Source organism: Oryzias latipes, assembly GCF_053564925.1.
Source record: "Oryzias latipes strain Hd-rR chromosome 1 unlocalized genomic scaffold, Olatipes_Hd-rR_3.1 chr1_Y".
Taxonomy (NCBI): Eukaryota; Metazoa; Chordata; class Actinopteri; order Beloniformes; family Adrianichthyidae; genus Oryzias; species Oryzias latipes.
Genome location: NW_027616335.1, coordinates 7494037 through 7512811, shown reverse-complemented (window position 1 = coordinate 7512811; position 18775 = coordinate 7494037). Strand labels below are relative to the sequence as shown.

Genomic DNA, 18775 nt, shown 5'->3' with positions numbered 1-18775 from the left:
AAAAACATTAAAGTTTAGAACCTTTTGGTGACTAGAAACCAAATTATTATTAGCTGGCTTTCCAGGTTTTGGTGTCAGTAATGCAGAGTGAAAAGCTCAGAGACACGTTTGGGTGTAGAGAACCCCTACTTAGTCTGCCCTTCATTCAAATACCATTTTGATGTCTCTGTCATGCACTCAAGGAACACCAAAGGGGAATGAAAATATTGTTATACATGTCCGCTCCTCCAAAAGAAAAGTCTCATTTCAATACAAAACAAAAAAGTGGCATGAAAATAGTCTGGTGCATTAGTGTTGAAAATGCCGAAAACTGGGCATCTTCAGACGGAAGCATCACACAGACTTGGAGGAGATCTTGTTTTTCGTGGAGAAAGAAAGGGTTGGAAGTTGACAGCTGCAGGGATACAGATGGCTTCATTTTAAAGTTGTAAATTCCCGACTTTAAATTCTGTAAATTACGAAAGAGGATTAGGGACATGGAGAAAAAAAGAAAAGGACATCAAAAATTCTGACTTTAATCTCCGAATTCTGACTTCAATCTCAGAACTACGGAGGCCTGTGAGCTACTACCTTCAGTTAGCTGAGATTAAAGTCAGAATTCTGAGGAAACAGGTTAGTCTTTTCTATGGCCTTTTTTCTTTGTTTCTCTGTGGCCCTAATCCTCTTCCATAGTAAATTTATGAGAAAAAAGTTGTAAATTTATGTAACGGGGTGATTTTTCCTATCTGTACAATTTTATGTTTTTTTTTAAATCTTTTTTTATTGATCCTGGTTGTGCAACCTAAAACTCCAAGGGCCCTTGAATGGCTCATGGCAAATCTGCTTATGAGTCACAGGTGTGTGTGTGATCAAGGTGGGTTGGAGTTTTGATCCTTTAAAAAGGATGAACAGCTGGACCTGGACTGGAGAAAAAGAAAGAGGCGCACCACAAGAGCTGCACAAACAGTGTTGAAACACTAGCGATGGGAGCCACACGTGTGGTGTTGTGGAGCACCAGAGACGGAGGCTGCATGTGTGGTGTTTTGGAGCATGCCAGCCCCAGGAATTGGACATTGTAGAGTCTGGGTTCGCCCACATGACTGGGACAGCAAAGTGGAACCAGTGGACAATGGAACTGGAAAGTGGAGAGGGGACGTGACAAACAGCAGAGGGGTGTGGTTGTGACCCACCCCTCTTTCAGATAAGTAATTTACCCTCTCAGTGCAAATCCAAGTCAGCCCAAGACAACAAGACATTTTCTGAACCCCTTCTAGTGGATTTAATTGCATGGGTTTTTACTGTTTTATACTGGGTTTTATTTGGTTCTGTCTGTGTTTTTTTTATTTTTTATTTAATAGATGGGGTTTGGACTGCATGCTCCCCTAATCATCCTGGAGCATTTGGACTGCTGGAGGCTGAACACTATTGGACACTTGGACAATAAACCTTTTGAAAACTTGTATCTGGTTGTTTAGCTCCTTACAGAATCTGATCCACTAGAATCTACCTGTCTCACATTTACGACTTTAAATTTTGTGATATTTTTTTTTTTTTTGGTGGCCCTAACACTTTTATTTAGCTAATGCGTTTACATGTCAAAAAAGTGGTGATGCCTAAAAATGAGGCAGCAAAAGACACAGTTCACCGTGCTGTAACATGTTGACATGACATTTTCAAGCAGTTGCTGCAGATTTGTTGGCTGCATATCCATGATGCCAATCTCCCTTTCCACCACATCCCAAACGTTTTCTTTTGGGTTAAAATCTGGTGACAGTGAACTAATTTACATGTTCAAGAAACCAGTGACACAAAGACAGCGTTACCTTTTAAGAAAAAGTTCATATCCCCCCCGGGCAACATGCATTTAAGCGGTCACTTCCAATGAAAAGTCTATGTAACCTTGCGTAAATGTGTTATTTGGGCTTACACACTGAAAACCCTCATGCTTACCTGTAGCTATGCACATTTTCAGGTACAAAGCTCGCGGCCAATGATTGCGCATTGAAAGTTAAACAAGGTCAAACTTTGACCAATCAGGGACTCAGATATGGTTGTAACATTTGGATGTTCCCTTTTCATTCATAGAAATACTAACCGTTTGAAAAGTGATCACGGAGGAGAAATTAATAATTGTGATTTGTGCCCGGCAGTAATTATAGGACAATTGAAAGCAAAGAAAGTATTTGAAAGCAAATATTTAATATTTTCATTTGGATCTTAATGTTTTGTTTGCAATGTGGTGGCATAAATATCACTTCACACACCAATTCTTTCTTATGCAAGATTAGAATGTTCTTGAACACGTCACATCCCCGGCGTGTCCATAGCTTAAGGTCTAATCATTCCAAGTCTGTCAATAACTCATTGGTTGCTTGCTTTGTTTCAGAATTTTAAAATTATTTTTCTTAAAAGTCCTGAAGATACCGGATGATATCTTGGTTTGCAGATAGTCCATCGATCTCAGCTCTATAAATTAGCTGCACAAGTGAGCGGCATTTGGAACTGCAGGAAGATTCCAGGCAGCTCACTGTGCTTCAGTCTTTGGTTGGCTTCTGACGTGTCTTGTGTGAAAGCACATCAAAACCAGATGAGAATGGCAAATATATTAGCCTTGTATGCCATTTGAGTCTATGGCTCAATGCTAGTGTAAAAGCCCCTGTAAATTTCATAGTCTGTGAAGTTCAGGATAAAAGCAGGATTTGAGCAGCCCCACATGGATATGTCTGCCGACTTTCTCTAAATGGGTTTTGAAGGGGGTTTCTGCAGAATCTGGGTTGGTGGTCCATAAACCTCCTGGATACCATTCAATATAGATGAATTTTAAATAATATCCACATTCTGCAAACTTTCGAACACTACCTAGCATATTACAGTCACAGTGTAACCAGAAACCAATTTATCAATATTTTAATCTGCTTGCTTTCCATTGTCAAGAAATAAACCTCACTGTAGATTGTAGCAAAGCACTTAGCGGACCCTAATATGGACAAATTATTTCACTTCATGATCACATTTGAGGATGTCTTCTATAGAAAATTTGAAACCAGTGAACTTCTTTTTCCCAAAGCTGAGCAGATCTGGTATTTTAAATTTATTTGCACACTTAAAGGGACATCAACCTTGATTCCAGTACAGCCAGCTTTGATTACCTAATTCCTTGGAGATTACTCTGCGACTCTGTCTGCCAGCCTGCCACAGGCGTTGACACGATGTGGCAAAATGTCGCCAGCCGTCATGAAGCCGACCGTCCCAATCAATCAGTCAACCTTGTCGCACATCTCTGGATGTGTTTTTCGTGTGTCTACCAGAACTGCATGTGAAGAGGACAGTCAGGGAGCCCCTAAAAGCATTGTCTTCCACATTCATCAATTACTGCACCTCGGAAGGTTGTGTCTGTCAGGAGGAGCAGATGGTTCATGCGCATAAGTGTGTGTGTGTGTGTGTGTGTGTGTGTGAGTAAGACAGGTTGAAGGTGTTTGTCAGAAACAGAAGAAGGTGATGACTGAGACAGAGATGGAAATGTATGATAGAGATGTACGGATGTGTACAAGTGCTTCACCAGGAAGAGCTGGTCTCACTGCACAGCATTCCAGCAGGACAACTAATCAGTGTAAAAACTGCTGAGATTAGGCAAAAAGAGGAATCATCCTTCTGTTTTGTTCCATGTTATGTGTAATAATAAGTGTAATTTCCCGATCTGACATACAAAGAAAAAAAATCTGCTAACAAGTTTGATTTTTTTTTTAAATCTTATTTCTTTTAAAAACCTTTTTTTGTGTGCTTTTTGGATTATCTGCAACAGAGCATGAAGAATCCACCATTCTCTTCCCAAACTTTTTGAACTTGAAAAAAAATCTACTTTCCACCAAAGTGTTGCTCGTGCTCATCTCGCAGCTTCCTTCAGTGGATGATGGGTTCCTTCTTCTTCTTCTTTCTGCTGCTCTTAACTGTGTACCAGCGGTTCTAGAGCTGTCATATTGCATCAGCGCTCTGCTGATTACTTCCACCTTGTCTCCCTCGTCAGGAAATGATTCTGACACACACTCACACCCAGCTTTCTCTGCATCAATATGCGTGCGATGGAAAAACTGCAGACAGTAAATAAATAATGAAATGCGAGTTGGGTGGGGGAGGGAATAGGGTGGCGGGGGCTATGTGGCATTTTCCCTGCGTCTCTTTCTCTGTCCTCTGTATGCACGAGAGACGCCAAAGAGGAAGTTGCAATGCAATACGTGTAGGAATTGAGAATATTTCCATTTTCACGATCGGAAATTCAAATTAAAGCAGAATTTCCTGCAAAAAATGCTCTTGAATAAGTTTGTAAAAAAAATGAATATTTTTATGGTGACTCTAACAATAAAAATACGAATTTTTATAAATGCCCTTACTTAGTTTATTGTTTTCAATCAACTATAACTATAACATCAATTAACTTTTTTTCAGAGTATTTATAATCTCAACCACTGGGAGTGTTCCAACAGACTGTTGTACAACCTTTTCCCAAGCTTTATTTTAGGTGGAACTGAGAAGTGGGGGGAAAAACTGCTGTCCAGGTATAGAAGTTTGCTCACAAGTGTTTAAATGTATTTGCTGGGAATTGTTTGTTTGTCCTGCTGGTCTAATCTAGTTGACAGTTTTCTAATCAATGTGACATTTTACTGAAATAAAAAACAATATGAGATTGAAAGTAGAATATCTATCACTTTTTTTTAAAGGGAGGAAAATTGAAGTTGTCATTCAAACTCCCTCTTTGAGTCTTTGTTTGGGAAAGTGCTCCTGGTCGGGTCTGCTCTGCATAACAGAAGTTGATTGTGCATGTCATTTTTCTTTGGGATGAGGGGTTATGTTTGACATTTTGGTTTTGCCTTCCAACAGTGCAGTAATCTCAGTAAATAATTAGGTTTTTACTCCCATGTGATTGTTCCACTGATGGTGCTTCTTGCCTCGCGAGACACTGTCATTAAAAACTGCAGTGTCTTAAGCATTTCTCAAAGCTTTTCACTGTAAAAAAGTCCTATACGCTCTTCCAGCATGAAGCTGACAAACAGAAAACACTCTGAATTATTACTAAACAAATGTATTTTTTAAAATAACGGCTAATCAAAGCTTCACCTAGGATACGTTTTAATGATGTTGAAGGTTGTGAAGATTTAGATAAAGTATCTGCTCATCTGTTTTGTCTTTCTTTTTTGGTCTTGTTTGCAGATTAATTCTCAGAGACCTGTGGAGCAGCCATCTGTGCCGCCCTACCTTTTTCAGGCCACGGACCAGTTTAATGTCAAACGATATTTTCAAGGATTGACCTGTACAAGGCTAAAGTGGGCGTCCAACTTTTTATTTTATTTTTCATTTTTATTGGCTTCTAGTTTCCATAACTTTTGAAGGTTTATCTTCATCCTCTGGAAATATCTGCAGCTGCTTTAAAGTTTATTTGTACACGACATTTTCAATAGGAACCATTCAAATGTGATATTCATTGTCCCTTAACTGTCAAAGTAGAGGCTAAAAGATTGGACTCCAACGTAAGCCCTGTCCAACTTTTAAGGTGCAGCGGGGAAATAAATTCCCAAAAAAGACTATTTTTAGAAAATGTTAGACTAAGACTGTTATTATTATTATTATTATTATTATGGTGTGTGGGAACAACTGTTAAAATAAACCCATGTTTTGAGTAATAATCAATCGGCAGCCCGGAGGTTGGGGACCCCCGATCTATTACATATTATCTTTAGGGTCACAGACATTGATGAAGCCTGTCCCAGGTATCAAAGGGGTTAGGTCAGGGTCCACACTGGACAGGTTGCCACTTCTTCACAGGGCCACATACAGAGACAGACAATTGCACTCTCCGACTAACCCCTAAGAGGCAGTTTACTGTCACCAATTTGCATTGTTTTTTGGACTGTGGGAGAAAACTACAACGCCTGACATACAAGGGGAGAAGGTGCAAACTCCACACAGAAAAGGTTTGAGCATAGGCCTTCATGCCATTGGTGATGTAGCAACAAAAACATACATCTTGCTATGAACATCATGGTCGTTTTAATTCACACTATGAGTCTGAAAGTTTTTTGGCTTATATCTTTTTTTGTATTAACATTTTTGCTGTTTTGATACTACCAGGAGTTTTCTATTTATATCTGTCAAACAAGTCTTCAAATGAAAGAAACTTTGATCTGAAGCAAAGATTCCTGGTGCGAATGGACTCAGTAACTAGTCCTCCCAGTAGTTTAACAAAAACAACGTGTTCATTTTTGCAGACTTCGACACGTAATATTTGTATAATTTATAAAGATATCTTTTTTTTGTTTTTAACCACTAAAAACCACTTACAAACCAAAAAGGGAAAAAATTGACAGTAAATGATATATTATTGTTATGTTTTTGTTTTTTTCACCAATACTTGTCTCAACCAATGTTACCACTAAATTAAAAGCTTATTGCAGACTGGGCAATTTCTCTAGAATGTGTTGTGAAGGAAGACCAACAAAGAAGAGACGTAGCATTTTTTTATCACACCCCACCAAACTGCCTGATCACCTTGGCCTGAAAGTATTCCAAGGATCCTGACAGGCTTTCAAGGTGAGTACGGCCCCTGATTTCTTGTCAGATCGACAAAGAAGTGACAAAAGTTTTTCAATGAACAAGGGTTGTCAAGGTAAAGCTTTAACCCAGCACAGCTGTGACTGATGGAGCCTGAGCGCTTTATCTCTGCAAATCACTTCAAAAGTCAGTCTGGTGTGCGCTGCTGTGAGCTCTCAGGTTTGGTACTTGGCAGAATTAATGGGATTCAATGATTATTGAGTATAAACAATCTGCAGGTGGAGGGAAATCAAGTGATTTACTTTAACCTCTAAATCCAGTCACTGTAAAGACAAAAACAGCATTTTCCATGTTTCTCTGGTGATTTTACCTAGTATGCAGTTCAAAGCCAGCAGCTTTAGGAGTTCTTTACAAACTCCTTTAAACTTAACCCTTGTGCTATCTTGGATGACCCCACCCTTACATTGACGTGTTCTCCCTACCGTGACAAAGGTGGATAAAGGTGGAAAGATTTCATGTCATCCATGGACACCAGTGAGGTTCACAAATCATTGAAGAAAAAAGGTTCAGAGCACTGTCTAGTGGGTCTAGATGACCCAACTCCCAATGGTTAAGTGCCTAGGATAGCACAAGGGTTAATGAGACTTCCATGTTTGGTGAGAGCAGGTTTCTTCTTATTGGTTTCATATCAGCTGCTCAACAGGTTTGAGTGGAAGTTTCTGAAATAAAGAGTTTTCCCGTCACAGTTTATGAACCAAAAACTCTTTATTTCAGAAATTTTCAGAAGGGGTCATGGAGGTTTTTGGAGCCCGTTTGCAGCTATTAATGTCTGGTTGCGTCATGAAGAGTGTATTTTCTCTCAAATGTATTATAAAAGCTTACATTTCCATTTGGAAGGTAATATTGTGGGCTGTTTTGAAAAGTTGGAGGCCCTGGGTGAAAACTTAAATCCCACATTTAAATAGTGGTCACAAAGGTTCAGAAAATCAATTATATAAAGAAAAAACTTCCCCTCAAAGACGGGTGACCTGTCCATCGTGTAGCCTGCATTCAACCTTCTGAGTGGGCTTCTGCAACCCTTTTACCCCAAACTCAAATAAAACAGGTTTAGATAATGGGTGGATGGATTTAGTTTAGTGTAATTAGTTCTGGTTTTAGTCTGTAACTTTCAGAAGTCGAATAAAAATTTCATAAAAATTAGGACAAGAATGTGTTGTGATGTTTAGAATAACATAAAAAAAAGAATTTTTGACTGAATAAAATTATTTATAAATAGTTTATTTGGTTCAACAAATCCTTTAAAACCAAATATGTATTATACTGGCAACTCAATATGAACGATACATTTCAGTTATGTGTTACTTAGAAGGCTATTGAGCCATGTATTGGTAAAAAATGGAATGTAAAATATAAGTATTGATTAAAAAAATGTGGCAATTTTGATAATAAATCAATGGAAGACTTAACCTTCATGAGGAAACTTCTTTCAAAAAGAGAATTCCTTTTTCCTTTCTAGTTTCTTTACTGCCATTTAGTGTTTTAAAAATATGCATTTGGCTCCTGTGTGGCATTTTGGACCTTTTGCTGTGAAAATTAGGCGCCAAATTTGACTTTAGCTTCTTGAACTGTGTAGCTAATCGATTAGAGAACCACATTCATTTTGAGACACCGCATTTATCTTAACTGCCACTATGACAAAAATGGAAAAGACTCTTAAGAATGTGTTTTTACTAATTAATAGCTGCTTCTAATTAATGTTTTTTCTGTCTTTTTTCAAATGTTTTAGGCCCACTTTATTAAGTAAGGAACTAATTCAATTAACTTGGTAATTTAGTTATTACATCACTCAGGGGAGTTGCAGAATACAAGTTATTTGTCATCATAATTTTTTTTACTATGAAATTTGAATACTTATTAAATTATTTCCTTGGAGAATCACCCTTTGTTATATCTATTTAAACTCTTTTCACCTTGCTAAAAAAAAACTTTCATTTTGTTAGCACAACTGGTTTGTGTTAAGTGTTGGAGACACACAACACATTTTGTTAAAAATACAAATATGAATGTGCATTTTGTCAGCTTTGATTAGCTGGCCTAGCATGACCAAATAAACAGGAAAGCAAGATGTGTGAATCTGCCTGTTTGCTGCTGACATCTATCATTAAAAGCAGGTGAGATGCTCATCCTAACTGTCAGTTAATGTCACTTTTGTTCATTCTTTCAGTTTTAGGTTAAACTAAAAAATGACTTGAAGTTGAGTCATGGCATCTGGACTTTAAATATTTTTTCTTGAAATGTTTCACCAGTCGTCCAAAAGGCTTCATCAGCCTTCTGGATCATGCCACTTACAAGCAGATCCCAACACTTCAAGATGTCACTTAGATAAATGAGAACCCTCACAGACATAAAAAAGTACTCTGACATCTCTGCTTTGTTGCAGTCTATCTTTGTCTGTGTCGGTATGACAACTGCAAAGTTTTTTTTTTAATCAAAATCCCTACTGGAAAAAAAACTTGTTAATTAAACAAACACAGCAAGATTCCCTCGATAGCTGCTATTGTATGATGACATTTTTACTTTCAACATGTGGGTACAAAGACTACGGAAGAGGATTAGGCCCACGGTGACAGAAAAAAAAAGGTCATGGACAATTCTGACTTTTAGTCAGAATTCTGAGATTAGACAGAAAAAGAAAGAAGTGTATACTTAAAATCTGATTTTGGTTTTCCAGCTCACAGTCGTTAAATGTTTACTGTAAAACTCCATTCACGTCGGCATTGGCAACGCGCGTTCAAGCAACCACCTCCAACAAAACTAGCCCGCACAGATGCTTTTCAGGCACATTTAAAACTCTTGAGTTCGTGCGTATAGCTACACACATTTTTAGGACAGTTTTGGGGCAATTTGTACAAAATGAATGACCTTTGAACATAGATTGAAAGTTAAACCAAGTCAAACTTTGACCGATTGGGAACTCCGATTTGGTAGTGACGTATGGCTGACGTCTCTTTTGATTCACAGAAGTGCCAACAGTTTGAAAATGGATAAGTATGGGTTCTTGCCCGTTTAACCCTTGTGCTATCTTAGATGACCCCACCCTTACATTGACGTGTTATTCCTACCATGACAAAGGTGGATAAAGGTGGAAAGATTTCATGTAATCTACCAGACACCAGTAAGGTTCTCAAATCATTGAAGAAAAAAGGTTCCGAGCACTGTCTAGTGGGTCTAGATGACCCAACTCCCAATGTTAAAGTGCCTAGGATAGCACAAGGGTTAAGATTCACACGGGTCACATGCCTGATGTGAACGTAACTTGACAGAATGGAGGTTTGGTGTAAAAAGCATAATGAAATACAGGATTAGAAAACAGGTTGCTGTAATATGCAAACATCCTTTATGTGTGGTACAGCAACAGTTTACAGGACTTCTTGAATAAAAAAAAAACCTCACTCTTGAACAACTAAAAGTTTTCTGAAAATGTTAGTGGTGTAATGATTAATTGAATGAATTTATCTTCCTTCTTTCGAACCAAATGGATCTGTCTGAGGTATGTTGTTAATCCAATTGAAATTAATCAACCTGTAACATTCTAAAATAGTTTCACAATGAAAAAAAACTATTATAATCAATTTAGGAAAATACTATTTGGTTTGAGGAATTTTAGGTCTATTGTAAAAAAAAAAGTAAAAACAACCAAGTGCATTACGGCAGGAAACACGTAATGGCAGCAAAAAGGGATCAAACCATGATTACAGTCTAATTTGTGTAAATTTGCAAAGACGTGACCATACAGTGCGCTAGAATTCTCTAATAATGTTCTGTTTGTATCATTTTGATGTGGAAAAACAACAGTGAATTGAACTTTATAAAACTGTGAATGGGTTAGCCAACAATTCTTGCTTACTTGTTTGTTTGTATACATATTTAATTTACTCTTGTTTATCTTGAAAAAAATAAAGGGAATTTAGAAAACTTCACCTGTACCTGTACCCAGGTATTTATCTCTGATTCACACTGGTTGGATTTTTGGCCAAAGATGTCCTGGATCAGTTTTAGGTCAGCGAATTGGATAATTCAAAATGAATCGTCATGAATCGAATTGTTAAGATGAATCGTTACACCCCTAGAAAATGTGTATATTAAAATTCTTAATTTGTATAGTTCAGAATGGGTAGGGTTAATGATCACTTGTTTACAAGTGCTCATAAATCTCATTAACCTTTGCTGGACAATTGTGTGGATAATTTCTAGGACAATTTCCCACCTTCCTCCTGTGTTGCCCTCAGAATCTCTGTTTCCTCCAGTCAAAGCAGAAAACTGAACATCACCAGCAGGCACTGAAGACTTTAAAATTCCAGTTAGAGAGCAAAGGAGAGGGAGGTGCGGCTATGGGGGGAGGATTAGAGAGGAGCTGTCTCTGATGTTGTTTAATCTTACCGGGCAGGGAGCAAGCCAGCCACTGCACTCCTGATGTACATTATCAACCTCTGATGACCAGCTAGGGGGATTTGGCGCCTTAGATGCCGCTCTGCTGCCAACGCTGCTGGTGCAGAGCACTTCAGACCGTCTTCCTGACCGGCCGTAACCAGCCAGCAGCTCAATTTGGCTGATGGCAAGCGTGCTCAGCCAGGGGTAAAGTCAGTCCCGGATGATTTCCTTCTTCTCAGCACTGACACCCCTCCCCTTCGCAACCATCATCCAAATGTGCCTCTGTCCTCTCTTTCCCTCCCATTGCTGTCCTCCCTTGGCATTATTACACCCCCCCCCCCCTCTGAAACTGAAAGAGCCAGCAATCACTCAGTCGCTCACATTATCTCGGGATCCTGTCTTGTTCCTCCCTCCCCACCCCAGCAGCCATCCTCCTCTCCTTTGCTGCTTTACGTCCCTCCATTCCGCCTTCCCCAAGTGCATTCCAGCATGACATACCACACGGGATTTCACGAGTCCTTTAAAGTCTGCTGCCTCTGGGAACCACTCTTCTTCATGCTACATTTTAGTATTCTAGGGAATACATGACTGGGGAGGCAACCAGGGCTGCTATTTTTCTGCAGTCTCCTCCTGGTTGTTATTTCTGTTGATGCTTTCTGGCAGAAAAACAAAAAAGGAGGAAAACGGAAGCTATCAGGTGATTGTCACTGATTGCTCTTTTTTTTCTTGACTGCTGAAACCCTCCTTTTATTGACCAAACATTTTCTGTGCAGATATCTTTTACTTGTTTATTTGAACACATAAACGCATCACAACAACATTATAAAAATTCTTAATAATCATTAAAATCAAAACACATTTACACATGCAACAACAGGGTTTTGGACAATGAGTAACTGTGAATAATTTTGTTACTGGAATTTATTGAGATCACTTTGCAGGTGAGAAAATTGCTGCGTACGATAGCAACAGAAAACTATCCTTTACCTGCAGAGCCACATTTGACATGTCAGATATGTCTACTGTTCAGCTGGTAAATCTACATTTTAGCATTTTTCACCTCACTCATATTTTCCCCAACCTTTTGAGAACTTTTCATGACAGAGACTGAGAAAAGCTTCGTAGTTTGGTTGAAACCTGTTTGTTGGACGGTTGTGACCTGCAGGCAGCACAAAACATCTGGTGCAATCAAATGTGATCCAATTCAAGCTTACGAAAGGGGTGGCCCTCCGCACGAGAAGACAGTATGTCCTATTCTGCAGTGAGTGGACACGGATGAGAAGACAAATCAACAATCCCATCATGCTTCGAGGAAACTCCATCAACGAACCTGTTAGATTCTATTTCAAGGAATAAAAGACAAAACTGCAAGAATGAGTCAATTTGGTGGAATTACTAAAAGTAAAAAAGAAATGACTGGTCTAGGATAATTAACAGATTATTGCTCCAGAGTGATGTGTTGGGATTCTCAGATCATCAATCCTCATAGCCTCTTCTGTTCGACGGATTCATTGAGGCTGATTGTCTGTTTAAGTCCTTTACATAGGTTGGGCTGTAAAATCTACAGCCGTAACACTGAAAACACATTCATAGACACCAAAAATATACATAATGATACTGTTGAAAGGTACAATAATTACACAAAAAGGAAATTACAGTCAAAACAACACTGTTATGTTTTTGTTCCTCTTTTTGTCCTCCTTTCCTTCTCGCGTCCTCTCTAGAAATGGTGGGCGACTTAAATTCTGTGGATCCGTCAGGGGCTCCTGGCAGAAAGTCTAGAGTGCCACCTGCCCTCCTGCTGGATGAGGCTGCAAGAGCTTCTCCTAAAAGAACCATCGGAAAGCCTCGCCATTGTTCACAGGCGTCCTCTGTGGGAGGAAAAGAAGAAAAGGTTTTATGTACTGGTATAAGGGACAGTTCTCTTACATATGTTTGAATCAGTCATCAGTTAATGGGTGAAAGATGTGTGAATAACAGCTGTTTTAAATGTTATTAAAAATGAGGTAAAGATTAACCTGGAGGGGCAATTTTAAGAGGCTGTGCAGCTCAACCTTCAATGCAAGTATATCATTACAGGAGCCAGCCAAGGTGATTACATCCTCGTTCCTCCCACACCCAAATAATCATCGCACTGGTTGAAATATTCAGTACAAATTTCCAAGAAGCGACAATGAAGCATTTAATTACTGAGCACGAGCTGCAGTCAGGGGGAACAGTGCATCATTTCGATTTGAGCCGGGGCCAGCAAACCACCCCCACACACCCCTCCACAAAACCCCAAAACCTCCATGGCAAAAGCAGCTTCTTCTTTGAAGATGATTTAGAAGCCAGCAACATGAAAAGCTGGAGTATACCAATGAAAACTGGCATATTTGGGGATTTTCTCTCCATTTGGTGCCTTAACAAAATTGATAACAAACACTCCTTTTCTTCTTTGAATTATATTTTTAACAGAATGTTTTATTTTTTATTGTTTATCCGATAAGTGTGTTCTTCTGCGATGCTCATCCAGGTTACTGTTTACATCTTTCTCTCTTTTTTTTTAAATATATGAATGCTCTTGAAGTATTTACTCATTCTATGCTGCTGTGTATTGTAGTGTCTATGTGGACAAACATGACTTAACGTTTATCAGATCTGATCTTTTCATGGAACAGGTGAAGTGTATGTGTTTGCGCTTGTGTGTGGGGGTGTCTATGAGTATTTTTCTATTTAAATAAACAGGCTGTCAAAAGGCGCCCTGTGCAGCTCTCCAAGTGAGGTTTAATAATATTTAGGTTTTTTTAATCTCATTTTAATTTTTTCACCTTTAAAAAAACACATAAATATTGATGAACATGTTTATTTTGTTTTAAAGACAAAAATGTATAATATGTAAATGTGACAAACCATCTAAAACCTATGGGGGAAAAAGTATTTTTGGTTGTTAAGACAAAGGTCAAAATTGGAGATGAATTGGACAACACAAAAACGTAAAGATTCCCCCCATGCCTCCCTGCTCTCTGGCTCTGGGGGCCCCCGTGGCGGTCCTGCTGGCCCTGGCCTGGGTGGCGGATGTTCTATTATGCTTCTGTGTGGGTGTTGCGGGGATCTGGCTGCCGCTGCTGCTGCGGCGGGGGTCTTGGTGTGGGGATGACTGGGCGCTCTCCCTCCTTTTTACATTCCATCATCCATTTTGGAAGAACATAAACACTGACTTGAACACAGGTGTTAGCTCACCTTTGCACTAATATTTTGCGTGATTGAATGAAATATTTCACACTAGTTGGTTTGAAGGCATAAGAGCGTGTGGAAACAATATTTGTATTGTGTACAAATATTGGCCCGGATGGCGTCTCCCCTGCCATCCTGAAACACTGTGTAGGCAAACTGGCAGCGGTCTTCACAGACATTTTTAACACCTCCCTGGAGTCCTGCCACGTCCCGGCCTGCTTCAAACTGTCCACCATCGTCCCTGTCCCCAAGAAGCCCCGCATAACTGGCCTCAATGACTACAGGCCTGTGGCACTCACGTCTGTAGTCATGAAGTCATTCAAGCGCCTGGTCCTCCCCCACCTCAAGTCCCTCACCTCCCCCACTCCTGGACCCTCTGCAGTACGCCTACAGAGCCAACAGGTCTGTAGACGACGCTATCAACCTGGCCCTCCACTTCATCCTGCTGCACCTGGACTCCCCGGGAACCTATGCTAGGATCCTGTTCGTGGACTTCAGCTTGGCATTCAACACTATCCTCCCCTCCAGTTCTCCAGCTAAACGGGCCGGACTCCACCTGCAGGTGGATCACTGACTTCCTAATGGACCAGAGGCAGTGTATGCCGCTGGGGAAGAATTTCTCCACAACCCAATTTATCAGCACAGGATCTCCACAGGGCCGTGTACTTTCTCCTCTGCTCTTCTCCCTTTCCACCAACTGCTGCACCTCCTGCCATGACTCTCTTAAACTGATCAAGTTTACGGATGACACCACCTTCATCGGGCTCATCTTTAACAATGATGAGTCTGCCTATAGGAGGGAGGTGGACCGGCTGGTGTCGTGGTGCAGCATCAACAACCTGGAGCTGAACACCCAGAAGACAGTGGAGATGATAGTGGACTTCAGGAAAGTCACAGCCCCCTCATCTCCTCTCATCTTGACAGACTCTCCCATCACCATAGCGGACTCTGTCCCTTTCCTCGGCACCACCATCACCCAGGACCTCAAGTGGGAGCCGTCTATCAGCTCTCTGCTCAAAAAGGCCCAGCAGAGGATGTACTTCCTGGGGCAGTTGAAGAGAGCCAAGCTGCCGGCCCAGATGATGGTGCAGTTCTACACGACCATCATGGAATCCATCATCACCTCCTCCATCACCGTGTGCTATGCTGGAGCCACAACCAGACACATAAACAGACTGCAGCATATTGTGCGCTCAGCTGAGAAGGTGATTGGCTGCAGCCTTCCATCTGTCCCCAGAACCTGGGGACAGGCAGGTCGGATAGCTGCCGACCCTTCTCACTCTGGACATGGTCTACTGGAGCCACTCCCTTCGGGCAGGAGGCTAAGGTCCATCAGGACCAGAACCTCAAGACACAAGAACAGTTTCTTTCCCTCTGCAGTCAGACTCATGAACACCTTTTAACTCCTCCCCGCTTAAACTTCACTTATATGTCAAGTCACCAGTTCACTACCTGCACCTTGATCATCTTCAGTTTGCACTGTTTGCACTATTTGCACTACTTACTCTATTTATTTTTCTGACCATTTTATAATTTTTTAGTTTTGCTTACTGCTGTTCATTTTTTCTATTCTTAAGTGTTTTATGTTGCACACTATCACTGAAGCAAATTCCAATTCTGCAAAACTGCTCTGTTCACTGAAAATGGCAATAAACTCTTTTTGAATCCTTGAATCCTTGGATGTTGACATGTGAACATTTTTTGGAGCCAACAGGTGTGCTTAGAACAATTGAGTGTGTGTGGACAGGCCCCGCCCTTATAGACTTGTATTATTTCTGAACCTCACTGTAATGAGTATTACCATCCAGTAACTTGTTGCTTTGTGCTGCTTCATGGTTTTACCCCCCCCCCCCTTTTTTTCTTTAATCACCCTCCTATCCCCCCTTCTCTAACATCCCTCATTCTTCCTCCCTCCTTTCCTTTTCCGTCCGGTCCAAAAGAAAATATGTTCAAATATGATTAAAATGAATAAAGTTTGGACTCGATTACAAAAGGGGTTCATTCAGACATACCTCTGGTTTGTCAGAAGATTCAAAACCCCTGTTGTAACAGTAAAATATGTCCAACACAAGAGGCCTTCAGCTCTCATCTGTTTGCCCAGATGTTGAACAGGACAAGATAAAAAAAAAAAAAATGAGTGAAAAACAAAATCCACAAGTAATCTTTGATGGAAATCTTATTTAATATTCCCCCCGTCATTATATAAAGGATAATATATTAAAATGTTTATTCCATTTATGATATTAAAAGGTACAATAAAATACTTTTGAAACAGTACTGCATTGATCAAAACTAACTGTATCACACTTATTGTTGCACAAACTTCACATGTTATAAAAGCGTGGAGGTTTGGATGCAAAGCTTACATTTAACTCATATTTATCTTGAAAAAAAGGGCATTGAAATAATCATAGACAATCTAAAAATCCCATTTACCTTCATTTATTTTAGCTTCCAAAATATCATGACTCATCCTTTTTACAATTAATATTTAAAACAAAGAAGAAAAAAAGCAGTTCACCGAAAAGCATTTAGGCAATGGCTGCAAAAATGAGTTACAACCACTTTAAAGAAACAGAAGTTTAAAGAGTTAAAACCCATCAATAAATAACAATAAAATGAATCAACTTTTGGAACAACAAAGAGCAATGTATTTTTTTTTTAAATCCATAAAATCCATGAATCTAGGTAAATATAATTTGGAAAATGCCATATATATTTATTTTAAAAGCACGGTGGCACAGTGGTTAGCGCTCTTGCCTCACAGCAAGAAGGCCCCTGGTTCAAGTACTGGCTGGGGGACCTGAAACAGAACATCAATGGGGGACCTTTCTGTGTGGAGTTTGCATGTTCTCCCCGTGCATGCGTGGGTTTTCTCCGGCTTCTTCCCACTGTCCAAAAACATGCTTCATAGGTCAATTGGCAACTCTAAATTATCCATAGGTGTGAGTGTGAGAGTGAATTTGTGTGATTGTGGCCCTGCGACAGACTGGCGACCTGTCCAGAGTGTCCCCTGCCTTCGCCCACAAGTGGCCGGGATAGGCTCTGGCAGCCCCGTGACCCCGAAAGGGAAAAAAAGGTAGAAAAAGAATGAAGGAAAAAATTTATGTTTTTTTTTCATTCACGCATTGCTGCAGTGTTAATGCAAATACTGTTTGTATGACCTATTTAACATTGATGAAAAAATATAGGATCAATCATTGTTTCGTACTTTTTGTACAGCGGAGCTCTGGCAAAAATTGAAGGTGGATTACATGGACTAACATGCACAAAATGTTGAATTTTGATACATCTTTTTACACACAACAGTGGTGCAATAAATACTTTTAGACTGCGGTGAAACTTCAAGTAATAGAGAAACAGCTGCCAACTAAATTGCACTTTAAAGAGTTTAAAAAATATAATTGATTAAGCAACAAAAAACTTCAAATTAAACTTCAAATTAAACCTGGCTCTCGGGGCTCCCCCATTTCTACAAATCTATAAATGTGGATCCACTTATTACATATTAATATGGCCCTCATGACCCTAAACAAACGTTTTTACATTTATCAATATTTGCCTCCGAACATGTTCATGCAAGTATTACACACTTAGCATCTGTATGCTTTACAATATTATTGTTTTTGCTGTTATGATATGAACGTAAGTACCTGATGGCTACATCTGTTGTGAAACACATATACATACGTCAGTTGCCTTTTTCTTTCTGAGTGTTGAGTCTACAAGAAGGGGAAAAAAATGCTAAAATGTTTGTTAAAAAATAGCATAAAATGATAATTCACACAAAAAACTAGATGCAATTATTTTGTATTCACAGTTTCTTCTAACACCAACAGCTGATTCTCTCCCACTAAACAAAATTGGAGGTTATGTTTTCTCATATTGATCAGTTATGGCAGTGTCTGCGGTCTTTATGAGGCCTGAAGATTTTCTTCATAAACCTAATCTAAAGCTGTCACCTGTACATTGGAGAGCTTGGCTCATCCTCACACCCATTATATATTCTTTCTGTGTCAGTGGCAACAATTTACCATATTTTCACACCACATTAAGCAATTACCATTATCCTTCTGAGAGACTAATAGAGGAGCTGGGAGCAGCAGGATACCATCATCACCTATTTAAAACCCAGGATAAATGATACACTGTCGTGTTTTAAAGGGTCAAGATGTTCTCACACATTTTACCCAAGAGCAATGAGGTGATTGCTATGTCAGAGTGACTTCAATACTTTTCACCCATTTTTTACATTAATTTCCCTTAATCTTTTTCCAGAATGGCTCTTTTAAAACATTTTTTCAAGAGATCCAGCCAAGAATCTTGCCTTTATTTAGCTGTTCTGATAAATAAACAACATCACCAAGTGAAATTAAGCTCTCCTTTACAATTATCTGGGAAAAATGAAATCTTTTATTAGTAAAATTGTGTTTATTTTCAAAATTTTGAGAGGCTGACTGTATCATAAAAAAGCAAAGCTAGTTTTAAAATACTTTTTTTGCTTGTTTTTTTACCTCTGGCTCTTATTAAATCTCCAGAATAACTATGTAAGTTACGGAGCCCATGTCCTGACATTAAAAAACGAAAATGTATCTTGTTCCCACAA

The 18775-nt window shown here is 39.5% G+C and overlaps 1 protein-coding gene and 1 long non-coding RNA gene across 2 annotated transcripts in view; one reads left to right on the top strand and one right to left on the bottom strand.

Annotated features, from left to right (window-relative positions):
* The first annotated feature begins 403 nt into the window (after positions 1–403).
* On the top strand, positions 404–1441 carry LOC105358805 (uncharacterized). Its single transcript, XR_002872954.2, has 2 exons — positions 404–1184; positions 1338–1441. It is a non-coding gene; the product is annotated as an uncharacterized LOC105358805 (long non-coding RNA).
* An 11197-nt stretch (positions 1442–12638) lies between these two features.
* Positions 12639–18775, bottom strand: part of LOC144990328 (CXXC-type zinc finger protein 4) — a 29438-nt gene continuing 23301 nt past the window's right edge. The window contains exon 3 of the mRNA XM_078943513.1: positions 12639–12824. Within this exon, the coding sequence (XP_078799639.1) occupies positions 12780–12824 (45 nt within the window). The 3' untranslated portion in view covers positions 12639–12779. The remainder of the gene's footprint in view (positions 12825–18775) is intronic.